The sequence below is a fragment of the Somniosus microcephalus genome, chromosome 1 (assembly GCF_052327205.1).
Source record: "Somniosus microcephalus isolate GS21.2 chromosome 1, FLI_Smic_1.0, whole genome shotgun sequence".
Taxonomy (NCBI): Eukaryota; Metazoa; Chordata; class Chondrichthyes; order Squaliformes; family Somniosidae; genus Somniosus; species Somniosus microcephalus.
In genome coordinates, this window is record NC_140987.1 from 257,504,743 (window position 1) to 257,524,653 (window position 19,911).

The following is a 19,911-nucleotide window of genomic DNA, read 5'->3' on the forward strand; positions in this document are numbered from 1 at the left end:
GCCCTGCAAATTTTTTCCCCTTCAAGTATTTGTCCAATTTCTTTTTGAAAGTTACTATTGAATCTGCTTCCTCCACCCTTTCAGGCAGCGCATTGCAGATTCTCATAACTCGCCACGTAACCAAAATTCTCATTCCCCCCCTGGCTTTTTTGCCAATTATCTTAAATCCGTGTCCTCTGGTTACTGACCTTCCCGCCAGTGGACACAGTTTCTCCCTATCTACACCAACAAAACCCCTCGTAATTTTGAACACCTCCATTCAATCTCCCCTTAACCTTCTCTGCTTTAAAGGTTTTTGTAGTGTATGTACCTTTAAGGGAGAACTACTTTTACAGCTCCTGTATACTGTAGTACCGGCAGTGACCACACCTGTATATAAGCCTTGAGCATGCCTCTGTACCCCCAGTCTTGAGACTACCCTACTCCAGTAAATACCTGTTGATTGTTAAGTTACAGCATCCGTGTGGTTATTGAAAAGCATCATACTCAGAATCACGGATCTAACAGTGGCGACGAGTGTCGATTCGAATCTACCTGTAACTCTGCATTTCCCTTCGAGGATTCACTCCGGGAGGGCGGTGGAAGAAAGTCGAGGCCAGAAACACGGGCGTCGACCACGAGCAACCGCCCAGTCGTCTGGCAGAGAGTGAACATCGCAGGGGAGGCTGTGGAGAGCCAGGCTTGGTTCCCCAGCCACGTCGATCAGCAACAGACTGACGACAGGTACCAGGTACAGCGCAGACCCTTCCCGGACAGCGGCGGCTGGAGCCGACCGACGGCAGAGAAAAAGCCGAGCAGCGTCGATGGGGTAAGATAGAGGGTGAAGCGCACAGGGTGCATCCGGGGATTGAAAACCGAGCGGCGTCGAGGAAAAACAAAACGGAGAGAGGATAAAGCAGCAGCCGGGTTCAGGACCGAGCGGTGGAAACGGGAAAGGCGCACAGGAAAAAAAAATGCGCAGAGCACAGCCAGGGCTCAAGGGCTGAACAGTGTCTGCAGGGAGAAGAAGGGAGAGCGCAGGAGATGCCATTTTTAGAAGCCGCAGCGGAGAAGAAGGGCGAGCACGGGAAGAAAGAAAAGCGCGGGAGACGCCATTTTGTGCCAGCGGAGAAGGGAAAGCGCGGAAGACGCCATTTTTGACAGTTAAACCACATCCAGGGATGCCGAAGAGTGGCAGTATCTCTACGTTCAACAATGAAGTCGAAGATTGGGCGACATATGTGGAACGTATTGAGGTGTACTGCAGGGCAAATGAAGTGCCAGATGCTAGGAAAGCACTGGTTTTGTTAAATTCCATGGGTGCAAAAACTTATGGGTTACTGCGAAACCTAATAACCCCAGAGAAGCCTGTGAATAAGAATTTCGAAAGCATAATAGAAATCCTACAGGACCACTTAAACCCCACACCGCTGCTGATAGCAGAATGATTTAAATTCCATAAAAGGAACCAACACAAAGCCAAAAGCAATGCTGAGTACTTAACGGAACTGCGCAAGCTATCGAAACACTGCCAGTTTGGAGTGGGACTAGCAGATACGTTAAGGGATAAGTTTGAGTGTGGGCTTCAAAGTGAAGGAACCCAGAAACGGCTTCTATCAGAAAAGGATCTTACGCTGGACAAGGCTTTCAGTATGGCAGTATCACACGAAGCAGCCGCAAGGGGCGCTGCAGAGATACAACGGAGACCACAAGAATATGGCACCAATGAAATGTCCTATGGAATAGGGAAGTGTTATCGCTGAGGCAGAACAACACACGACCAGAAGGATTGTTGGTTCAAGGACCAAGTGTGCAGACAGTATGGAAAAGCAGGACACATAGCAAGAGTCTGCAGGTCTGGGATGAAAACCAACAGCAAGAAATCTCCACAGAAGAAGTACAAAACGGTACACAAGGTGATGGACAGTAGTTCAGACGAACAGAAAAGTGACACAGACTCCGGAAGCAAGGAGCTGGGTTGTCTGAAACTACATAAGGTAACCAAAATGGAGGATCACCAGACTATCTGGGTTACACTCAAGATAGACGGAGTCCAAGTGAAAATGGAATTGGACACAGGATCAGCCCTAACAGTCATAAACCAAAGGGACTACAAGCGGCTATTTTCACATATACCCTTGAAAGCTAGAGAGATTGTCTTGAAGACGTACACGGGGTAAAAAGTCTACCCCAAAGGAAAAATAAGGGTGAAAGTGATATACAAAGGCCAGGAAATACCTAAAATGGACTTATATGTATTGCCAGATGGAGGACCACCACTGCTAGGATGTGAATGGATCCGGAAGATACAATTAGATTGGCATTCCATACAGGCACTGAAGGTTGAGGCCAAAAAGGATGACGACGTCACACCTGGACGACTGTCAAAAATGCTAACTGATGCAAAAGAAGTGTTCCAGGAGGGACTCGGAACACTAAAAGGCATAACAGCAATGATTAAAATAGAGGAAAATGCAAGCCCAAAGTTTCTTAAGGCCAGACCAGTGCCTTATGCGATCAGACCAGTCGTCGAAGCAGAGCTGGAAGGGTTGGAATGTTCAGGAGTACTGTCCAAAGTAGACTGGAGCGAGTGGGCTACATCCATCGTTCCTGTAATGAAGAGGTCATTGAGTAATACGCCTGGGGAACTAAAGAAGGTCCGCATCTGTGGGGGTTTTAAGGTGACAGTGAACCCAGTCCTTCACACGGTAAAATATCCGCTTCCACGAATTGAGGATATTTTCGCCTCGCTATCTGGAGGTAAACGCTTCACCAAAATTGATCTAGCCCAGGCGTACTTGCAAATGGAGGTAGAAGAAGCCTCGAAACAATACCTCACGATCAACATTCATAAAGGTCTCTATCAATACAATCGGCTGGTGTTCGGGGTAGCATCAGCTCCGGCTATTTGTCAAAGGGCGATGGATCAAGTCCTGCAAGGGATTCCAGGGACCCAGTGTTATTTGGATGACATCCTGGTCACGGGCAAAAATGACAGTGATCACCTCGCCAACTTGGAGAAGGTGCTCACCAGATTAAAGGAATATGGGCTACGAGCTAATCGCCACAAGTGCGAGTTTTTCCAGAAGCAGATCTCGTATTGTGGCCACGTCATCGATGAAGAGGGGTTACATAAGTCCCCTGAAAAGATTGAGGCAGTAGTCAAGGCTCCAGCACCGGAAAATGTGTCACAACTGAGGTCGTTCCTCGGGCTGGTGAACTACTACCATAAGTTCTTACCAAATTTGTCTACAGTATTACACCCACTGAACACCCTACTGCAAACGGGGGTACCATGAAAGTGGAATGACGAATGTAAACGAGCTTTCCAGAAGTGCAAAGAATTGATCACATCAAAAGAGGTGTTGGCCCATTTCAACCCAGCACTACCAATTCGGTTGGCGTGTGATGCATCACCCTATGGTATTGGAGCGGTGCTGTCGCACAAATTCCCAGACGGGTTGGAGAGGCCAGTAGCCTTTGCGTCTCGGTCACTAACCTCAGCCGAGCGCAACTACGCCCAGATTGACAGGAAGGCCCTCAGCCTAGTATGGGGAGTAAAAAAATTCAACCACTATCTGCATGGGCAGAAGTTCACCTTGCAGACTGACCACCAGCCACTTGTCTCCATCTTTAATCCTAAGAAGGGCGTTCCAGTGATGACTGCACAACGGTTACAAAGATGGTCCCTGTTTCTAGGGGTGAATCAATATGAAATAGAATATAAAGGCACAAAACAGCATGGAAACGCTGATGGGCTATCACGCCTGCCACTGCCTACTGTGGAGGAAGCACCAGCAGTGGACCCTATCGAGATATTTTATTCGTCAATAATTGAACGATTGCCAGTAACGAACGCGGATATAGAGGAGACCCGCAATGATCCGACAGTGTCTCGGGTATATGATTTGACGGTGAGGGGATGGCCAACACATGGCGACTCACTGTTGCCAGCATTCTCATCCAGAAGAGAACAGCTGTCAGTATGTCAGGGGACAGTGATGTGTGGATCCCGAGTGGTGATTCCACCCAAGTTAAGGAAGAGAGTGCTAAATGAGCTTCATGAAGGTTATCTGGGAGGGGTGAAAATGAAAAGCCTTGCTAGGGCTTATGTGTGGTGGCTGGGGATCGATCAACAAATCGAGGACCTAACCAAGAGCTGCTCAGGATGCCAGAAGATCCAAAATGCACCACCACATGCCCCTCTACACCCATGGGAGTGGCCCTCCTCTCCATGGCAACGGGTGCATATTGATTTTGCTGGTCCATTCATGGACTCAATGTTCTTAATAGTAGTGGATGCTCACTCGAAATGGCCTGAGGTGATAAAAATGTCCTCAACCACTACAGAGAAAACGATTGCAGTCCTATGGACCATATTTGCCAGGAACGGCTTGCCAGAGCAGATTTGCTCTGATAATGGACCATAGTTTGTATCCGAAGAGTTTCGGAAATTTATGAGAAGGAATGGGGTCAGGCATTACACATCCGCCCCGTATCATCCAGCCACAAATGGATTGGCTGAGAGGTTCGTACAAACCTTTAAAAAGGCAATAAAGGCCATGTGCAAAGATGAAATTCCACTACAGCATAAGGTGGACAATTTCCCATTAGCCTACAGAAATGCAACACATGCAGTCACCAACCAGACCCCGGCCATGATGTTCTTTAACCGAAGGTTGAGATCTCGTCTGGATTTGCTCAGACCAAATGCGCGAAGGAATGTTGAGGATAAACAATTCCAGCACATCAATGAGAAGCCGACAAGAAGCTTCAATGTAGGACAACCAGTCTTGGCCCGTGACTACCGAACAGAGAAATGGCAACCCGGAACGATATGCACAAGGCAGGGGCCATTAATGTACACAGTGGATGTCGGGGAGAACATTGTGAGACGTCACGTCGATCAGATTTTGTGTCACAGGAATGAGTCAACCCCATGTCTCGAGTACCTGGGGATGAACCCGACATACCGGTAGCATCTACCTCTGAACCAGTAGCAGTGGAAACCGATGAACTAACCGACGAAAAGGGGCCAGAATCGCCTCCGCACCAAGAACAAGAACCTCAGGAAAGGCGCTATCCCGAAAGGATCAGGAAGCCGCCCCAAAGACTGAATCTATAAATGGACTATTGTTGTTTAATGTACATGTTAAAGTGTTAATTGTTATTTGAATATTATGGGTACTGCTAATCTAAAAGGGGAGGAATTGTAGTGTATGTACCTTTAAGAGAGAACTACTTTTACAGCTCCTGTATACTGTAGTACCAGCAGTGACCACACCTGTATATAAGCCTTGAGCATGCCTCTGTACCCCCAGTCTTGAGACTACCCTACTCCAGTAAATACCTGTTGATTGTTAAGTTACAGCATCCATGTGGTTATTGAAAAACATCATACTCTCAGAATCACGGATCTAACAGTTTTAGATGGCAACTTCTAATCCTGCAATTCAATTACTGTTAATCGATAATAAAAGTAATATTTCTAACATTTTCACAAGGGCTCGGAATTTGCTATGGGTAATAACTGCGAACGAACAGCCGTTATTACCCCCTTTGAAACTGATCACAACTTCAGGATTTAGCCAATGCGCATCCAAATGCGGAAATCCTGAAGCTGCGGGCTGTCATTCCCTCCACCACCACAGCCGGCAATCAGCGTAATCTATCAAATCAGGGAAACTGACGAAAGCATCGGCTCTTCCTCGGGAATATCGCCATTAAATACCCCATTAAACGTTAGACCCTTTTGGATTCGGTGTAACTGTGGTTTTAACAGTGTATTAACTGCTAAACAAACGTTATGGCCCTGAAAAACTAATTTTAATTTTGTGGAGTTTCAAATTTAGCCATTTTAATGAAAATTAAAATTAAGAAACTTTAAAAGTAGAATTTTTTTTAAAGTTTGTTCATCTTTATTTCAGGCTTGCCGTTTCCCCATGTGATAGCCCCAATCTTTGTTTTGCTCTCTAACATTTTTTAAAAGTTAGACTCAAAAGGAGTTTACTCACTTCCTGGTTCTCGCTCTGTGAGAATTCTGCATTGTGATTGGCTGCTTAGACAGATCGTTGATGTCACAGCAGTTCTACCTAGGGATTCCCCATTAACTTGCGTTGATTTCAATTCCATGTCGGAAAGCCGAACTTCTCGCCACAGAGATCGCAAGATCTTTGTGGGAAACTTACTTCGGGACCAGTGGCGAACGCAGCTGACTGCAAATTACGGGCCCTTAATTCCTCTTTATAAAATATTCAGTGATTTGTCAGTTGCATTCATATTGCTACATTTCACTTGTTATAAATGAAGCGAGACAAAACCAGTATGCACTGATGAAATGTCTTATCAATGCAAGATTAACTGCAATGAATTTAAACGATATTGCACTGCATATTTTATCAGGAAATTTGTTGTTTTATTAAATCCTAAATAGATTACAGTCAATACAGAATGCATTTGTCTCAACTGTTACATATAGAGTTTCCTTTTAAATACAGTATGTTTCAAAAACTAGGAAACTGTAGTGGGAGAGAATACTGAGATTTCCAGTGGCATGTCTTTGCCCTTTGCTGCAGAGATATCCATTGGCTGCATCGCTGACGATTGATCACAATCCCTTGCTGTGGTATATTCTAATTAGAAAAGCAGGAAAATACCGAGCAAATTATCAGCAGCGAGACCGGTGCCTAGATGGCGGAATTTACGCTGTATGTACATACGTTGCCAATCTCACTGTTGCAGTGGGCCAATACCGGTGACGATAACGCACTTATTACAACAGAGAGGTGAACAAAGCAGCTAGCTGCATTTAAAGGGGAACTGTCTGCATGACTAAGTGTTTGTAAAATGGAGTGGCTGTGGCGACTAGCATTGATGCCTTTACGGGAATTTAGATACACACGAGGGAGAACGGAATAGAGGGTTATGTTGTCGGGTGGGAGGAGGCTCATGTGGAGCATAAACACTGACACAGACCAGTTGGGCCGAATGGCCTGTTGCTGTGCTGTAAATTTCTATGTAAAATGCTTTCCTGTTTGTTTGTGGAAGCAAGACTTGGAAGAGACACCTGTCATTTGTACAGCAAAGGCACAGGACAAGGGGCAGAATGATAAATTGTAATGTGATTTCTACCATCTAATCACACCATGGGGTAATATTCCAACTCAGTATGCCTGGAAAAGCGAGGGTCAAAAATTAACCCCTCATGTCTGTGAAACAAAAAGGTTTGGCAAACACTTTTTCAAGAAGTCATTGCCCCTTTAAAGCTCCTGTAAATGGTTAATCCCCAGGAGAACAAATAAACTAAGTTGATGAAAATCGATTGAGAGAATTGACACAACATTGAACAGGAAAAGTTTTGACATGGTTTGATAATATAAAAAGAGATGACCATCTTTAGTGGCAGTCTTGTACGATGTTCTCTCTAAATTGACTGAACTCAAAACATTTGCAAAAATGCTTTTGTAAAGCAGTTGCATTGACCAAGTCCTGCTTTTTGGCAAGGGACAACATTAAGGCCATTAAACATGAATTTGCTTTGAATCAACTGATTTTATGCAGGAAGATTTGCCAACTGGATTTGTTGATTTTGATGTTGAATTCATTAAATGATCTGATGGCAGTGGGTTGTTTAATCTATTTACATCAAAGCATAAAACTAGTTGGCAAATTCTCTGATCCATGACTCATTAAACTGTGCTGATGGAAAAAATGAGTAGTTCCGGTTGCATTGAGGTCAATAAATCTTAAAAACTACTTGCTAAACTAAAATGGACAAACGCGGTTTGTATTAATAGGTTTTTATCGTTGTGCATGTATCAAAAGCAGAAAAATTCATAAACATGAGTCAAAAATAGGTCAGAAAACAAGAGACAACTTTAACAATTTGTTCTAAAATATCAACAAGATCAATCCTGTCCAGAAATAGATTCGTATCAATTTCATGTAAAGAACTTCACAGTAAAAGAATAAGAAAACCTTGATCAAATGATATTAAACGAACATCCTTTTTGAACAATCCGTGCAACAAGACTATAAAATCCAAACGGAACATTTTTTCGAAAGAACGAGTTAAAAAAAGATTGTAATCAATGAAAACAACATGAAAGTAATTCTGTGGAGAGAGAAAGAAAGAAGAGACCTGCATTTATATAGCGCCTTTCACAACCTCAGGACGTCCCAAAGCGCCTTACAGCCAATGAAGTATTTTTGAAGTGTAGTCACTGTTGTAATGCAGGAAACATGGCAGCCAATCTGCGCACAGCAAGCTCCCACAAACAGCAATGTGCTAATGACCAGATCGTCTGTTTTAGTGATGTTGGTTGAGGGATAAAATATTGCTAACGTTTCAGGTCAATGATCTTTCGTCAGCCATCGACCTGAAACGTTTAACTCGGTTTCTCTCTCTCCACAGATGCTGCCTGACCTGATGAGTGTTTTCCAGTATTTCCTGTTTTTATTTCATGATTTCCAGCAGCCGCAGTATTTCGCTTGCGTTGGAAGGTAATTCTGGAAGAGCGCTGATGGAAACTGCTGGCTGATTAAGAAAGCGGTTGAAAGTCTGACCAGAAAACTGTGCGGGCACCAAACACAAAACCCATCATTGATCAGTGTTATTCTGCAACACACAGTCAACAAGGATGGGATGTGCCAAGCCCTTGGAATCAAGTGGCTGCTGCAGCATTACACGCTGTTCTCTTATTGTGAGCAAGAAAAACTGCTCATCTAATTTTAAAATGGTTTTACTGACAGTGAGTATCTGAAACCCATGCACATTAGTTCACAATACATTCGAACAGATGGAAAACCTGCCGTGCATGCGTGCCAATGTATTAGGAGTCAAATAGACATTTTTAAAAGGTCTTTTAATTAAAAAAATAAAAAGTTGCACGTCAGCTATTTTAGTATCCCTTTGGTCAGCACTCCGAGGCTGCATTACAAACTCGCTGTAAAACCGCATGACTTCTTTTCCAGTTACCTATGGCTACAGTTACTGAAACCCCTTGTAGCTTTCCCCGAAAGCCTTTCAAGAGGGCGAAAAGGGGAGTTTAAAACGAAAAGCTTGCTTTATTAATATTTTCTTTAATTAAAACAGTGATCTTAAACATGATCAGAAGGCTGAGGTATGTTCACATAATGTTCATTATTTTCAGCACGTTTGTTTTCAATAAACCTTACACCTTTCAAAAGGGTGCATATCTCTGGCAACCATCAACAGCGCCAGAGGACAGGTTCTAGAGAACCTTGACTGCGGAATGCTTGTGATGCAAGCAAACCAAAAAAAATTGCAAAATTTGTTAAAATTATTGATGAATGTTGTCACCTGAGGACAGCTAGATATGCACAATATTACAGACTAAAAGCTGTCAAGTTAATCTTCCAGGTTGATAGTTTTTTTTTAAAACAATATAGCAAATCAATTCTTTTTATATATATATATATATATATATATATATATAAAAAAAAAGACTGACTGATTTCCATGGAATAGATTTGTTTGCTTAATCCAACTCAATCTTTTGACCATCCTGGCTGCTTGTCTCTCCCCCTCCTACACCAGCCCCGGCAGATGTGCGAATCAGCAACTGGATGGCGACCATAAAAGAGTAAAAGGGCATTTATATTTTGTCCATGCATAAAAGCTACAGTAACCACCGGAGTAAACGAGACAGGATGAGATTGTAACACTCTGAGCTGTAGGTTATAGAAAGCCAGTGTATGGTAAAAAAAAAAAATTTAGTGTATGTACACCATTGTATAAAGAGATAAATAAAAAACAGAAAGTGTGCACCCTGTACAATACGTACAGTTTTACAAATTAAACTTTGTTTTCTCAATAAAAAATATAATTATATTCAAGTAGGTTGCAGTTCTCAGGGTAGCCTTGCTATATCAGCAAGCCGCGTTTCCATAGTTTTTTTTCCCCCCTCTACGTTTCGTCTTCAGTAACCAATGGGATTGAAACGTACATTTTTTATCTCCAGCTCCAGCTGTTTCACTCGGACTTCCTTCTGTGCCACCAGCTCCCGCAGCCTCCGAATCTCCTCTTGTTGCCGGTAAAACATCTGGAGAAGCTGGTTGAAGTTAAACAAAAAGATTAATACATTTAAAAAAATATATTTGATTAAATATTTGAAATTTTACCCCCAAAAAAGCCTAAGTTGGTTGAACCTAGAAATAACAATTATTAGCAAAATTGAAGCCCATGGGATTAAAATGACATTAGCTGCGTGAGTACAGAATTGGCTAAGAGACAGAAGCAGAGAGTAGCAGTGAATGGTTGTTTTTGAGACTGGAGGGAAGTGTATTTGGATTACTGCTCTTTTTCATATATATTCTTGAGCTGGACTTGGGTATACAGGGCATAATTTCAATGTTTGCAGATGACACGAAACTCGGAAATGTAGTAAACAGTGAGGAGAATAGTATAGATTCTTTGAAGTTGGCAGGATCCTGGGCTTTATAAATAGAGGCATAGAGTACAAAAGCAAGGAAGCTATGCTAAACCTTTATAAATCACTCTCCAGGCCTCAGCTGGAGTACTGTGGCCAATTCTGGGTACCGCACTTTAGGGAGGATGTCAAGGCCCTGGAGAGGGGGCAGAGGAGAGTTACTAGACTGCTACCAGGGATGAAGGACTTCAGTTACGTGGAGAGACTGGAGAAGCTGGGGTTGTTCTCTTTAGAGCAGAGAAGGTTAAGGGGAGATTTAATAAAGGTGTTCAAAATTATGAGGGGTTTTAATAAGAGTAAATAAGGAGAAACTGTTTCCACTGGCAGGAGGGTCGGTAACCAAAGGACACAGATTTAAGGTAAGTGGCAAAAGAGCCAGAGGGGAGAGGAGGAGAATTCTTTTTATGCAGCAAGTTATGATGATCTGGAATGCACTGTCTGAAAGGGGGTGGAAACAGATTCAATAGTAACTTTCAAAAAGGAATTGGATAAATACTTGAAAAGGAAAAAATTGCAGGGCTATGGGAAAAGAGGGACTGATTGGATAGCTCTTTCAAAGGGCCAGCACAAGCACAATGGGCTGAATGGCTGCTACAGCACAGGAGGAGGCCAATGATAAAGACCTGATTTACAGTTTCAACAGGTGATTCTGGGGATGGGTGGGGGGGATTGGGGGTGGTGGGCAGAGGGAAGAGAAGGTCGTAGGTAGTCAATGCAGCTGAGTTACTCAGTTTAACCTGATCAAGAGGAGAGAGAGCGCAGAGGACAGTCTAGCAAACTAGGAAAGGTGTTGTCAATGTCTGAAGGCACAGTCTAGCACGGCTGAGAAAAAGAATGTTTAATGCAGGCTGATTCAAGGGATAGTGTAGCATGCGAGGCGTTGAGATAGGATAGTGTAGGGACCAGTAGTCCAGTGTTAAGAATCAGAAAAACATGTTGATATTTCATATCGTACCTCATTCTCTGTTTTGGGAACTGGACATTCTGACAGATCATACCCATTTGAAATCAGACTCTTTTTCTGCTCTTGTACTTTCTCTGTGTTCCTTTGTTTCCTGTTTTCCTGAAGTGCATTCACCGCCACTTGCTCTTTATTAATGCCATCAGGTGGATCCCACAGTTCGTTCCCTTTCCTCAGAGGGGAGGGCTGCAGGGAGTTACAACCGGGCTTCAAGGACATGAATATAGGATCTGAAACAGAAAAAGTGGAAAAATGTGACTAAACCCCAAAAAAAGGCCATTACAGGAAACTTTGGTTTATCCGGAGGTTAACTGCTCGAGCCACCCCGTTTCGTTAGGTTTTTTTTTCTTTTCGTTGCTTTTTTTCCCACCAGTCAGGCTCTGCAAGGTCTCGCTGAAGCTGTTGCTAAGCTACAGAGATGCTTGCAAGGTGCGGCCGACTGTTTAGAAGCTGTTGCTAAGCAACAGGGTTTGTTGCCAGATACGGAGCTCAAAATCTCCGTATGTTTCAACATTAGCGCTGGTTTGTCCGGCAGTTTTGATAGGATGGCAACAGCTCGGTCCCGTCGGTGCCGGATAGCACAAAGTTTCCTGTACTAAGTAAGGATGACGAATCATGAGCTAAGTTGTTGAGATGAAGAATCTTTCTGTCTGTGGCTCAGTGGGTAACACTCCTGCCTCTGAGTCAGAAGGTTGTGGGTTCAAGTCCCACTCCAGAGACTTGAGCACAAAATCTATGCTGACACTCCCAGTGGAGTACTGAGGGAGTGCTGCATTGTCGGAGGTGCCGTCTTTAGGATGAGACTTTAAACCGAGGCCCCGTCTGCTCTCTCAGGTGGACATAACTATATTGAAGAAGAGCGGGGCGAGTTCTCCCTGGTGTCCTGGCCCATATTTATTCTTCAACCAATATCACAAACAGATTATCTGCTCATTATCACATTGCTGATCGTGGGATCTGGCCGTGCACAAATTATGACAGTTACAACAGTGACTACACTTCAAAAGTACCTTCCTTTCCTTCCCGACATCCTGTTCTTCCCCAACCCAATTTTGCAAACCACATTAATACCTTCAACCAGATTGGTATGAATTACAGGTTTTATGCTACATGCCTATCAGTAACTCTCATTATTGCATCTCTATTGGGTGATGTTCACTGGTGTTCAGAAAGGCCAGTAGACGGACTTGTACAAAAATGGAGGTAAAACCAATACAGACCAGCTCGACTAACATCACTTGTTGGTCATTCACAGCCTAGCTCTGGATTACGTCACTGCCTCAGACCATTCAGATGTCAAGTGTAAACATGGTTGTGCAATCATTAGGGATGCGCAAGAATCGAGAGTTTATTCAAAAGGAGCTGCTCGCCCATGCTCCGATGTGAGGGAGATGAGGATGCCAAGCTCACCCTATTAACCACAGCAGCTGGACTGAGCTGTGAGCAGTCAGCCCAATGTATCCACGAGATTGGGGTCAGTTTGCCAACACCCAGGGCTGAATTTTGCTGGTGCTCAGAGTGTGAGTTTGGGGGCGGGTCCGCTGTCAAAATCACAAAGATTGACAGCGGGTCGGTATCCCGCTGTAAACCCGCTTCCTTGTCAGTTTCCCAAGTGCCGGGTCTGTCATCCCCGAACACGGGTATACGGTGGCATAGTGGTTAGCACTGTTGCCTCACAGCGCCAGGGACCCGGGTTCGAATTCGGCCTCGGGTGACTGTCTGTGTGGAGTTTGCACATTCTCCCCGTGTTTGCGTGGGTTTCCTCCGGGTGCTCCGGTTTCCTCCCACAGTCCAAAGATGTGCGGGTTAGGTTGATTGGCTATGATAAATTGACCCTTAGTGTTAGGGGGATTAAATACATGGGGTTACGGGGATAGGGTGGGATGTGTGTTGGTGCAGGGGTTACGGGAATCAGGTGGGAAATTTGGATGATCAGCCATGATCACGTTGAATGGCGGAGCAGGCTCGAAGGGCCGAATGGCCTACTCCTGCTCCTAGTTTCTATGTTTCTAAGTGGCGGGTCAGCCAATTTAGATAGTTAGAAGTTTATTAAAAGGTAGTTAAGAACCATTTTCCCATGTACTTACCATTTTACCAGGTTTTCAACGAGGTTCCCGGAGAGCGGCTATCACGTCAGGTAACTATGTCGGGTTCTCAATGACTGTGGATTGCTGTGAACAGGTGAAAGCTGCAAAAGTGGTCTAAAACCTACCATTTCACAGCTGTTCACTTCCCAATCTTAGTAGCTGGAGCATTAATGATTTAGAATCCACTTATGAGCTTTATGCACTTTTGAAGTGTTTGGAGTAATCTCTCTATCCACGGTCACCTCCTTGGAACAACCTATCTCAACATTGACAGATTATTTCTGTCGTCTCAACCTCACCTGCCATCTATTCCATCAGCATCAGTGCCCTTGAAAAAATCTCACCTTGGTCCTCAGAATCCCAACACGATCAGCCCCAACACCAGCATCACCGGGCACACCAGCAGCACCAACATCCACACCAACCTTCTCTGCAATCAACTGATGCTTCACTGGACACAGAGCATCATCACTTGTGCACATTGCTGCCCAGGACGCCAGCGATGGGCTCACCATGTCCAGATTAGCTTCACTTAACATTGTACACCCTGGCTGCCACATGATGCACCAGGTTGGCATCACCCCACACCAGCACCATAAAGCATCCCTACAATGTCCAAGCCATTCCTTTCACACTCATCACCATTGTGGGGGGGGGGGGGGGGGCAGGAACATTACATCGCATCGTTCACTAGAAATCACTAACACACTTTTAAAAGTACACACAAATCTGTCCAAGAAGGCAAAGTGGTGACAATAAGGATTTCAATGTTTGACACCACATTAACAGAAACTTTACACGAACATTGGCTAAACCACCCAAGTGCTTACCCTTATGCTTTATTAGTTGGTATGACTGGACTAGGATGAGGGTGAGTGTGAGGGGTGGCTAGTGAGATGGGGAAGTGATAATGTAGATAGAGAGGGATGGGTGGAGGTGCAAGGTAAGTTGGTGTGAGTAAGGATGTACAGGAGTAGGGTAGGGAAGGCAGAGTGATGGGGATGTGATGAGTGGCACAGCATAATGAGGTTGAGTGTGGCTTTGTACTAACGTTTCATGATCTACTGAGATCATTGAAAGGTTTGCGCCACTGCAGCCAGGTCCTCCTGACGACATCCCTGCTTGTGCCCTCCTGTGCAATGTGCAACCAGGCTGCATTGGTGTCCTGGGGAGGTATCTTCTGCCCATTGGAAGGGAAGAGAACCTCCCTGTGGCTGCATCCAGGTGCTCCCATGACTCCCTCCATATATGCTTATAGAGGGAATCATGGGAGAGCCTGGATGCAGCCGTGCACCTTTGTGCAGTGCTCGTCAGTGTTTGTAGCACCTCACTGCTGTAAAACACCGACAGCACAACTGTCGAAATCAATTTGGGCATGGCCCCTTTAAGGAAACTGGTAAATGACATCATCAGACCCGCTTCCTATTAATTGGCGAGGAACCTCGCAGGGTGGGCTTAAGAAGCCCAATCAACAGAATATCTTGTTGGAGGCCAGGATCGTGAGAGATGCGAAGTCCTCACATGCCGCGGACCTGCCGAGGTTGGAAAAATCCAGCCCCCAGTGTGTGAAACAGACTGAAATGAATGTGTTCTATATAATCAGGGGGTGTAGGGTAAGCATAGTAATAGTAAATCTTTGGCATCATATTACAAGAGCCCACTAGGCAACCTTAGCTAAAATTGTGTGTCTTAGGCAGACAACCACACTTAGTGTGAAGGCAGCAGACAATGCCTGTGTGAAGTTCGTAAGAGAGAGTGGTTGAGACGAATAGCATAGATGCATTTAAAAAGGAAGCTAGATAGGTACACGAGGAAGAAATTAATAAGGTTATGCTGATAGGATGAGATGAAGAGGGGTGGGAGGAGGCTCGTGAAGAGCATAAACTCCGACATGGACCACTGGGATGAGTGGCCTGTTTCTGTGCTGTAAATTCAATCTAATTCCATGTAAAAATATTACAAAACTGAACTACCAATATACTTTTTGCCAACTGGCAGAATGGGCAAAACGAAAGTTTAAATAAAGATACAGACCTGTTTAGCAAACACATTTCTGAGGTTTAGGGAGCAAATACCAAGACCTTATGGTCCTTACACGCCTCCCGATCTAATCAATCACCTCCCCTCCCCGCCACACCCCAGCCCCCCATGTCCCCCACCAGAGACAGTACAAGTTCACAGAGGCAAAATAAACCCTCTCCACTCCCAACAGCCAACTTAGCCCTGCTGTCACCCTTCAGCACTCAGTGGCCACAGCGTAGTGCATAGTTCTCGCACACTAGAAACAGACAGCATGTTGCGGTGAAGGAAAAGTTCACTCTGGTGTACACATACACAGTTATCCGTCCAACCCCACTTTTCCTTCTAGTGCATGTCTCTGACCATCACTGTACCGTGTTGGACTGTACTGAGTGCACGTCACACATAAACGGCCAATTACCCTCCCTTACCCATGGGGTTGCCAACTCTCCCAAGGTTGCTCTGGAGTCTCCAGGAATTAAAGATCAATCTCCGGGACGCTGCCGCGGGCAACACCCGGGAGGAAAAATCATAGGGGCATTTAAATTATTTTTTTTTACTTCAAATTTATCAGACATGGGAATAAAGGATGTTTGACAGACAGTGAAGAATCATCCAATTGAGTAATGAAGAGTCGATTCACTTTCCAATTGGCGCAGGAAAGTGGTGATCCATGAGGATGGACATGTCGGGCGACCAATGGCTGGAGTGTGGGGGCGGGGCAGTTGGCGGCGGGAAGTCACATGATGAAACCTCCAAGAATAGGTCCAGCCAGAGTTGGCAACCCTACTTACCCATCTGTGCAAAAACTCTTCTCCCAGGACATGCACTGCCTTTCTTAGTCCTACCGCTCTCAGTACCATCTCCATTCTCTAGGCTGTATAGACGGCAACAGAGAAAGTGCATTCTCAATATTCAGCCACAATATGCACTATTTTAAATGGAGAACAAAGTGCTTGCTGTGGTTGAATATTTGGAGTCAAAACATTCTTCCCTCCCTTTCACAGAAAGCCAAACCAGGATATTAAACTTGTCCTAAGGAGAAAGCTTGTGGGTGAATGTTAATTATGACTGCGATATAAACTAAAATCTTCTAATCGAGGCTCCCAGCACTCTACTATGCATCATCCACCTCCATTTAACACTAACTACTAATCAGCTGCTAGCTAATCAATTACTGATCTGGTAATGTGATTAAACAGGGAATAAAGAGTGATAATACAGAAAACACCATAACCCCTATCTGAACACTCTCAGTTATTAGAACATGCAACTCACTCCCGGTTATTCATCTATATTTTGCTTCTGCAGGCACTTACAAATAGTTTTTGTGCTGAAGAAATGGTCAGTTTTCTAATAATTGACAAATCATGCATTACACTAACACTTTTTATCGCAATATACAAAAGGAAAAGATTTCATAAACTTACGGAGACATACTGGGGTAATTTTAACCCAACTCTCTGGGTGGGAATCCCACGGAATCGGGTGGCATTTGACAAGGTGCCACACAAAAGATTATTGCTTAAGATAAAAAATCACGGGATTGGGGGTAATATTCTGGCATGGATAGGGGATTGGCTATCTAACAGAAGGCAGAGAGTTGGGATAAATGGTTCATTCTCAGACTGGCAATCAGTAACTAATGGTGTTCCGCAGGGGTCAGTGCTGGGTCCCCAACTCTTTACAATCTATATTAACGATTTGGAGGAGGGGACCGAGTGTAACATATCAAAGTTTGCAGATGATACTAAGATGGGAGGGAAAGTAGTGAGTGAGGAGGACATAAAAAACCTGCAAGGGGACATAGACAGGCTAAGTAAGTGGGCAGAGATTTGGCAGATGGAATACAATACTGGAAAGTGTGAGGTTATGCACTTTGGCAGGAAAAATCGTAGAGCAAGTTATTATCTTAATGGCAAGAAACTGTAAAGTACTGAAGTACAAAGGGATCTGGGGGTCCTGGTGCACGAAACTCAAAAGGTTAGTATGCAGGTGCAGCAAGTGATTAAGAAGGCCAATGGAATGTTGGCTTTCATTGCTAGGGGGATAGAATATAAAAATAGGGAGGTATTGCTTCAGTTGTACAAGGTATTGGTGAGACCGCACCTGGAATACTGCGTACAGTTTTGGTGTCCATACTTAAGAAAGGACATACTTGCTCTCGAGTCAGTACAAAGAAGGTTCACTCGGTTAATCCCGGGGATGAGGGGATGGACATATGAGGAGAGGTTGAGTAGATTGGGACTCTACTCATTGGAGTTCAGAAGAATGAGAGGCGATCTTATTTTGAAACATATAAGATTGTGAAGGGGTTGGATCGGGTGGATGCGGGGAGGATGTTCCCGATGATGGGTGAAACTAGAACTAGGGGGCATAGTCTTAGAATAAGGGGCTGCTCTTTCAAAACTGAGCTGAGGAGGAACTACTTCACTCAGAGGGTGGTAGGTCCATGGAATATGCTGCCCCAAAAAGCTGTAGAAGCTACATCATTACATAAATTTAAAACAGAAATAGACAGTTTCCTAGAAGTAAAGGGAATTAAGGGTTACGGGGAGCGGGCAGGAATTTGGACATGAGTCTAGGTTCAGATCGGACATGGCCCTGTGGGTAGCGGAGTGGGCCCAGGGGCCGTGTAGCCTGATCCTGCTCCTATTTCGTGTGTCTAATTCTGTTAGATTCAGGAGATGGTTCTGTGATAGTAGATTGGCGGTTAGGATCAGATCAGCCATGATCTTATTGAATGGCGGAGCAGGCTCGAGGGGCCGATTGGCCTACTCCTGCTCCTATTTCTTATGTTCTTATGTTGGTTTTACACCCGGCCCAATATTGCTCTCCGTTGTCTTCAATATCGGCTGGGGTGTAAAACCACCATTGCACCTCATCAGGTGGGTTTCTCACCCAGAGAGTTAGATTAAAATGACCCTCACTGTCGCTCTATAACCACCTGCGCAAGCGATATTAAAATCCATGTTTTTTTTAAATTTTTTTATAAAGACAGCTAGATTGTTTATGCAATCTCCGCCTAATCCAGAAAACACACGTTTAACAGTAACCAATGTCCTGTAAAGGAACAAGAATGTAAAGAAAAGGGCTTCCAGTCGGGTTTACCCAAGTGCAACCTGTCGAAGACTGACCTTTATTGATTCCATTTAGCCATTCTTGTGCAGTCAGTGCTGGCTGTGCTCCTGCTGTCATTGGATAGATATCATCCTGGTACGATTCAGCCTGCAAGATACATGGGATACAGAGTGATCTTACTGGCTGCATGGTGCATCACCATCTTTTACTCGCATAATAATTTCATGAACTTTTAGGCTTCTTTAGTATGCCTTACTTTTCAAGTCAAACTGTATCTGTTACGGCCTCCCACCTCCCACCCTGCATAAACTGGAGCTCATCCAAAACAAGGCTGCCCGTGTCCTAACTCGCACCAAGTCCCGTTCACCCATCACCCCCTGTGCTCGCTGACCTACATTGGCTCCCGGTCCGGCAACGCCTCGATTTAAAAATTCTTATCTTTGTTTTCAAATCCCTCCATTGCCCCGCCCCTCCCTATCCCTTTAAAGTCCTCCAGCCCCACCACCCTCCAAGATCTCTGCTCCTCCAGCTCTAGGTTCTTGCGCATCCCCGAGTTCATTTGCTCCACCATTGGTGGCCGTGCCTTCAGCTGCCTAGGCCCTAAGCTCTGGGATTCCCTCCCTAAACCTCACCGCCTCTCCTCCTGAAAAACGCTCCTTAAAAACCTACCTCTTCGACCAAGCTTTTTGTCACCTGTCCCAATATCTCCTTGTGGCTCGGTGTCAAATTTTGTCTGATGCTGCTCCTGTGAAGCGCCTTGGGACGTTTTTATTAGATTAAAAGTGCTTTATAAATGCAAGTTGTTGTTTTATTTCAACAGAATCACTTTCTATGCCTGGCATTTTAATTGCTATTTTCAGATTTCAGACAGTACTTTGTACCTGCAGTTTCTTCCCTAAACTTGTTAAGTTAAACTACCTGAAGATTTCAATGGGGGTTTTTTTGGGAGACAATCCAGTTTTTTTTTTCAATATACAATAGCAAAATACTGCAGATGCTGGAAATTTGAAACAGAAAATGCTGGAATACTAAGCAGGTCAGGCAGCATCGTGGAGTGAGAAATAGAGTTAACGTTTCAGGTCGCTGACCCTTCGTCAGAACTAGAAAAAGTTGGAGAAGTATCAGATTTTTAAGCAAGTGTGGGGCAGGGAGAGGGGGGAGGAGAGGAAAGACCGCGGGTGTCGGCGGGAGGCGCGAGCAGGAAGCTTAAAAAGGCTTCAGAGACCCAGGTAAGGCCTCAGACCGCGGGTGTCGGCGGGAGGCGCGAGCAGGAAGCTTAAAAAGGCTTCAGAGACCCAGGTAAGGCCTCAGACCGCGGGTGTCGGTGGGAGGC

General features: G+C 44.7%; 1 protein-coding gene across 4 annotated transcripts in view; it reads right to left on the reverse strand.

The window, feature by feature from the left end:
• Positions 1-6,372: 6,372 nt before the first annotated feature.
• The window catches only part of LOC147124745 (coronin-2A-like), a 252,134-nt gene continuing 238,595 nt past the window's right edge, over positions 6,373-19,911 (reverse strand). For all 4 annotated transcript variants that reach the window (XM_085992637.1, XM_085992628.1, XM_085992646.1 and 1 more), the window contains 3 exons: positions 18,635-18,725; positions 11,386-11,621; positions 6,373-10,052 (listed from right to left, as the gene is read on the reverse strand). In XM_085992637.1, the coding sequence (XP_085848763.1) occupies positions 9,921-10,052; positions 11,386-11,621; positions 18,635-18,725 (459 nt within the window). In that variant the 3' untranslated portion in view covers positions 6,373-9,920. The remainder of the gene's footprint in view (positions 10,053-11,385; positions 11,622-18,634; positions 18,726-19,911) is intronic.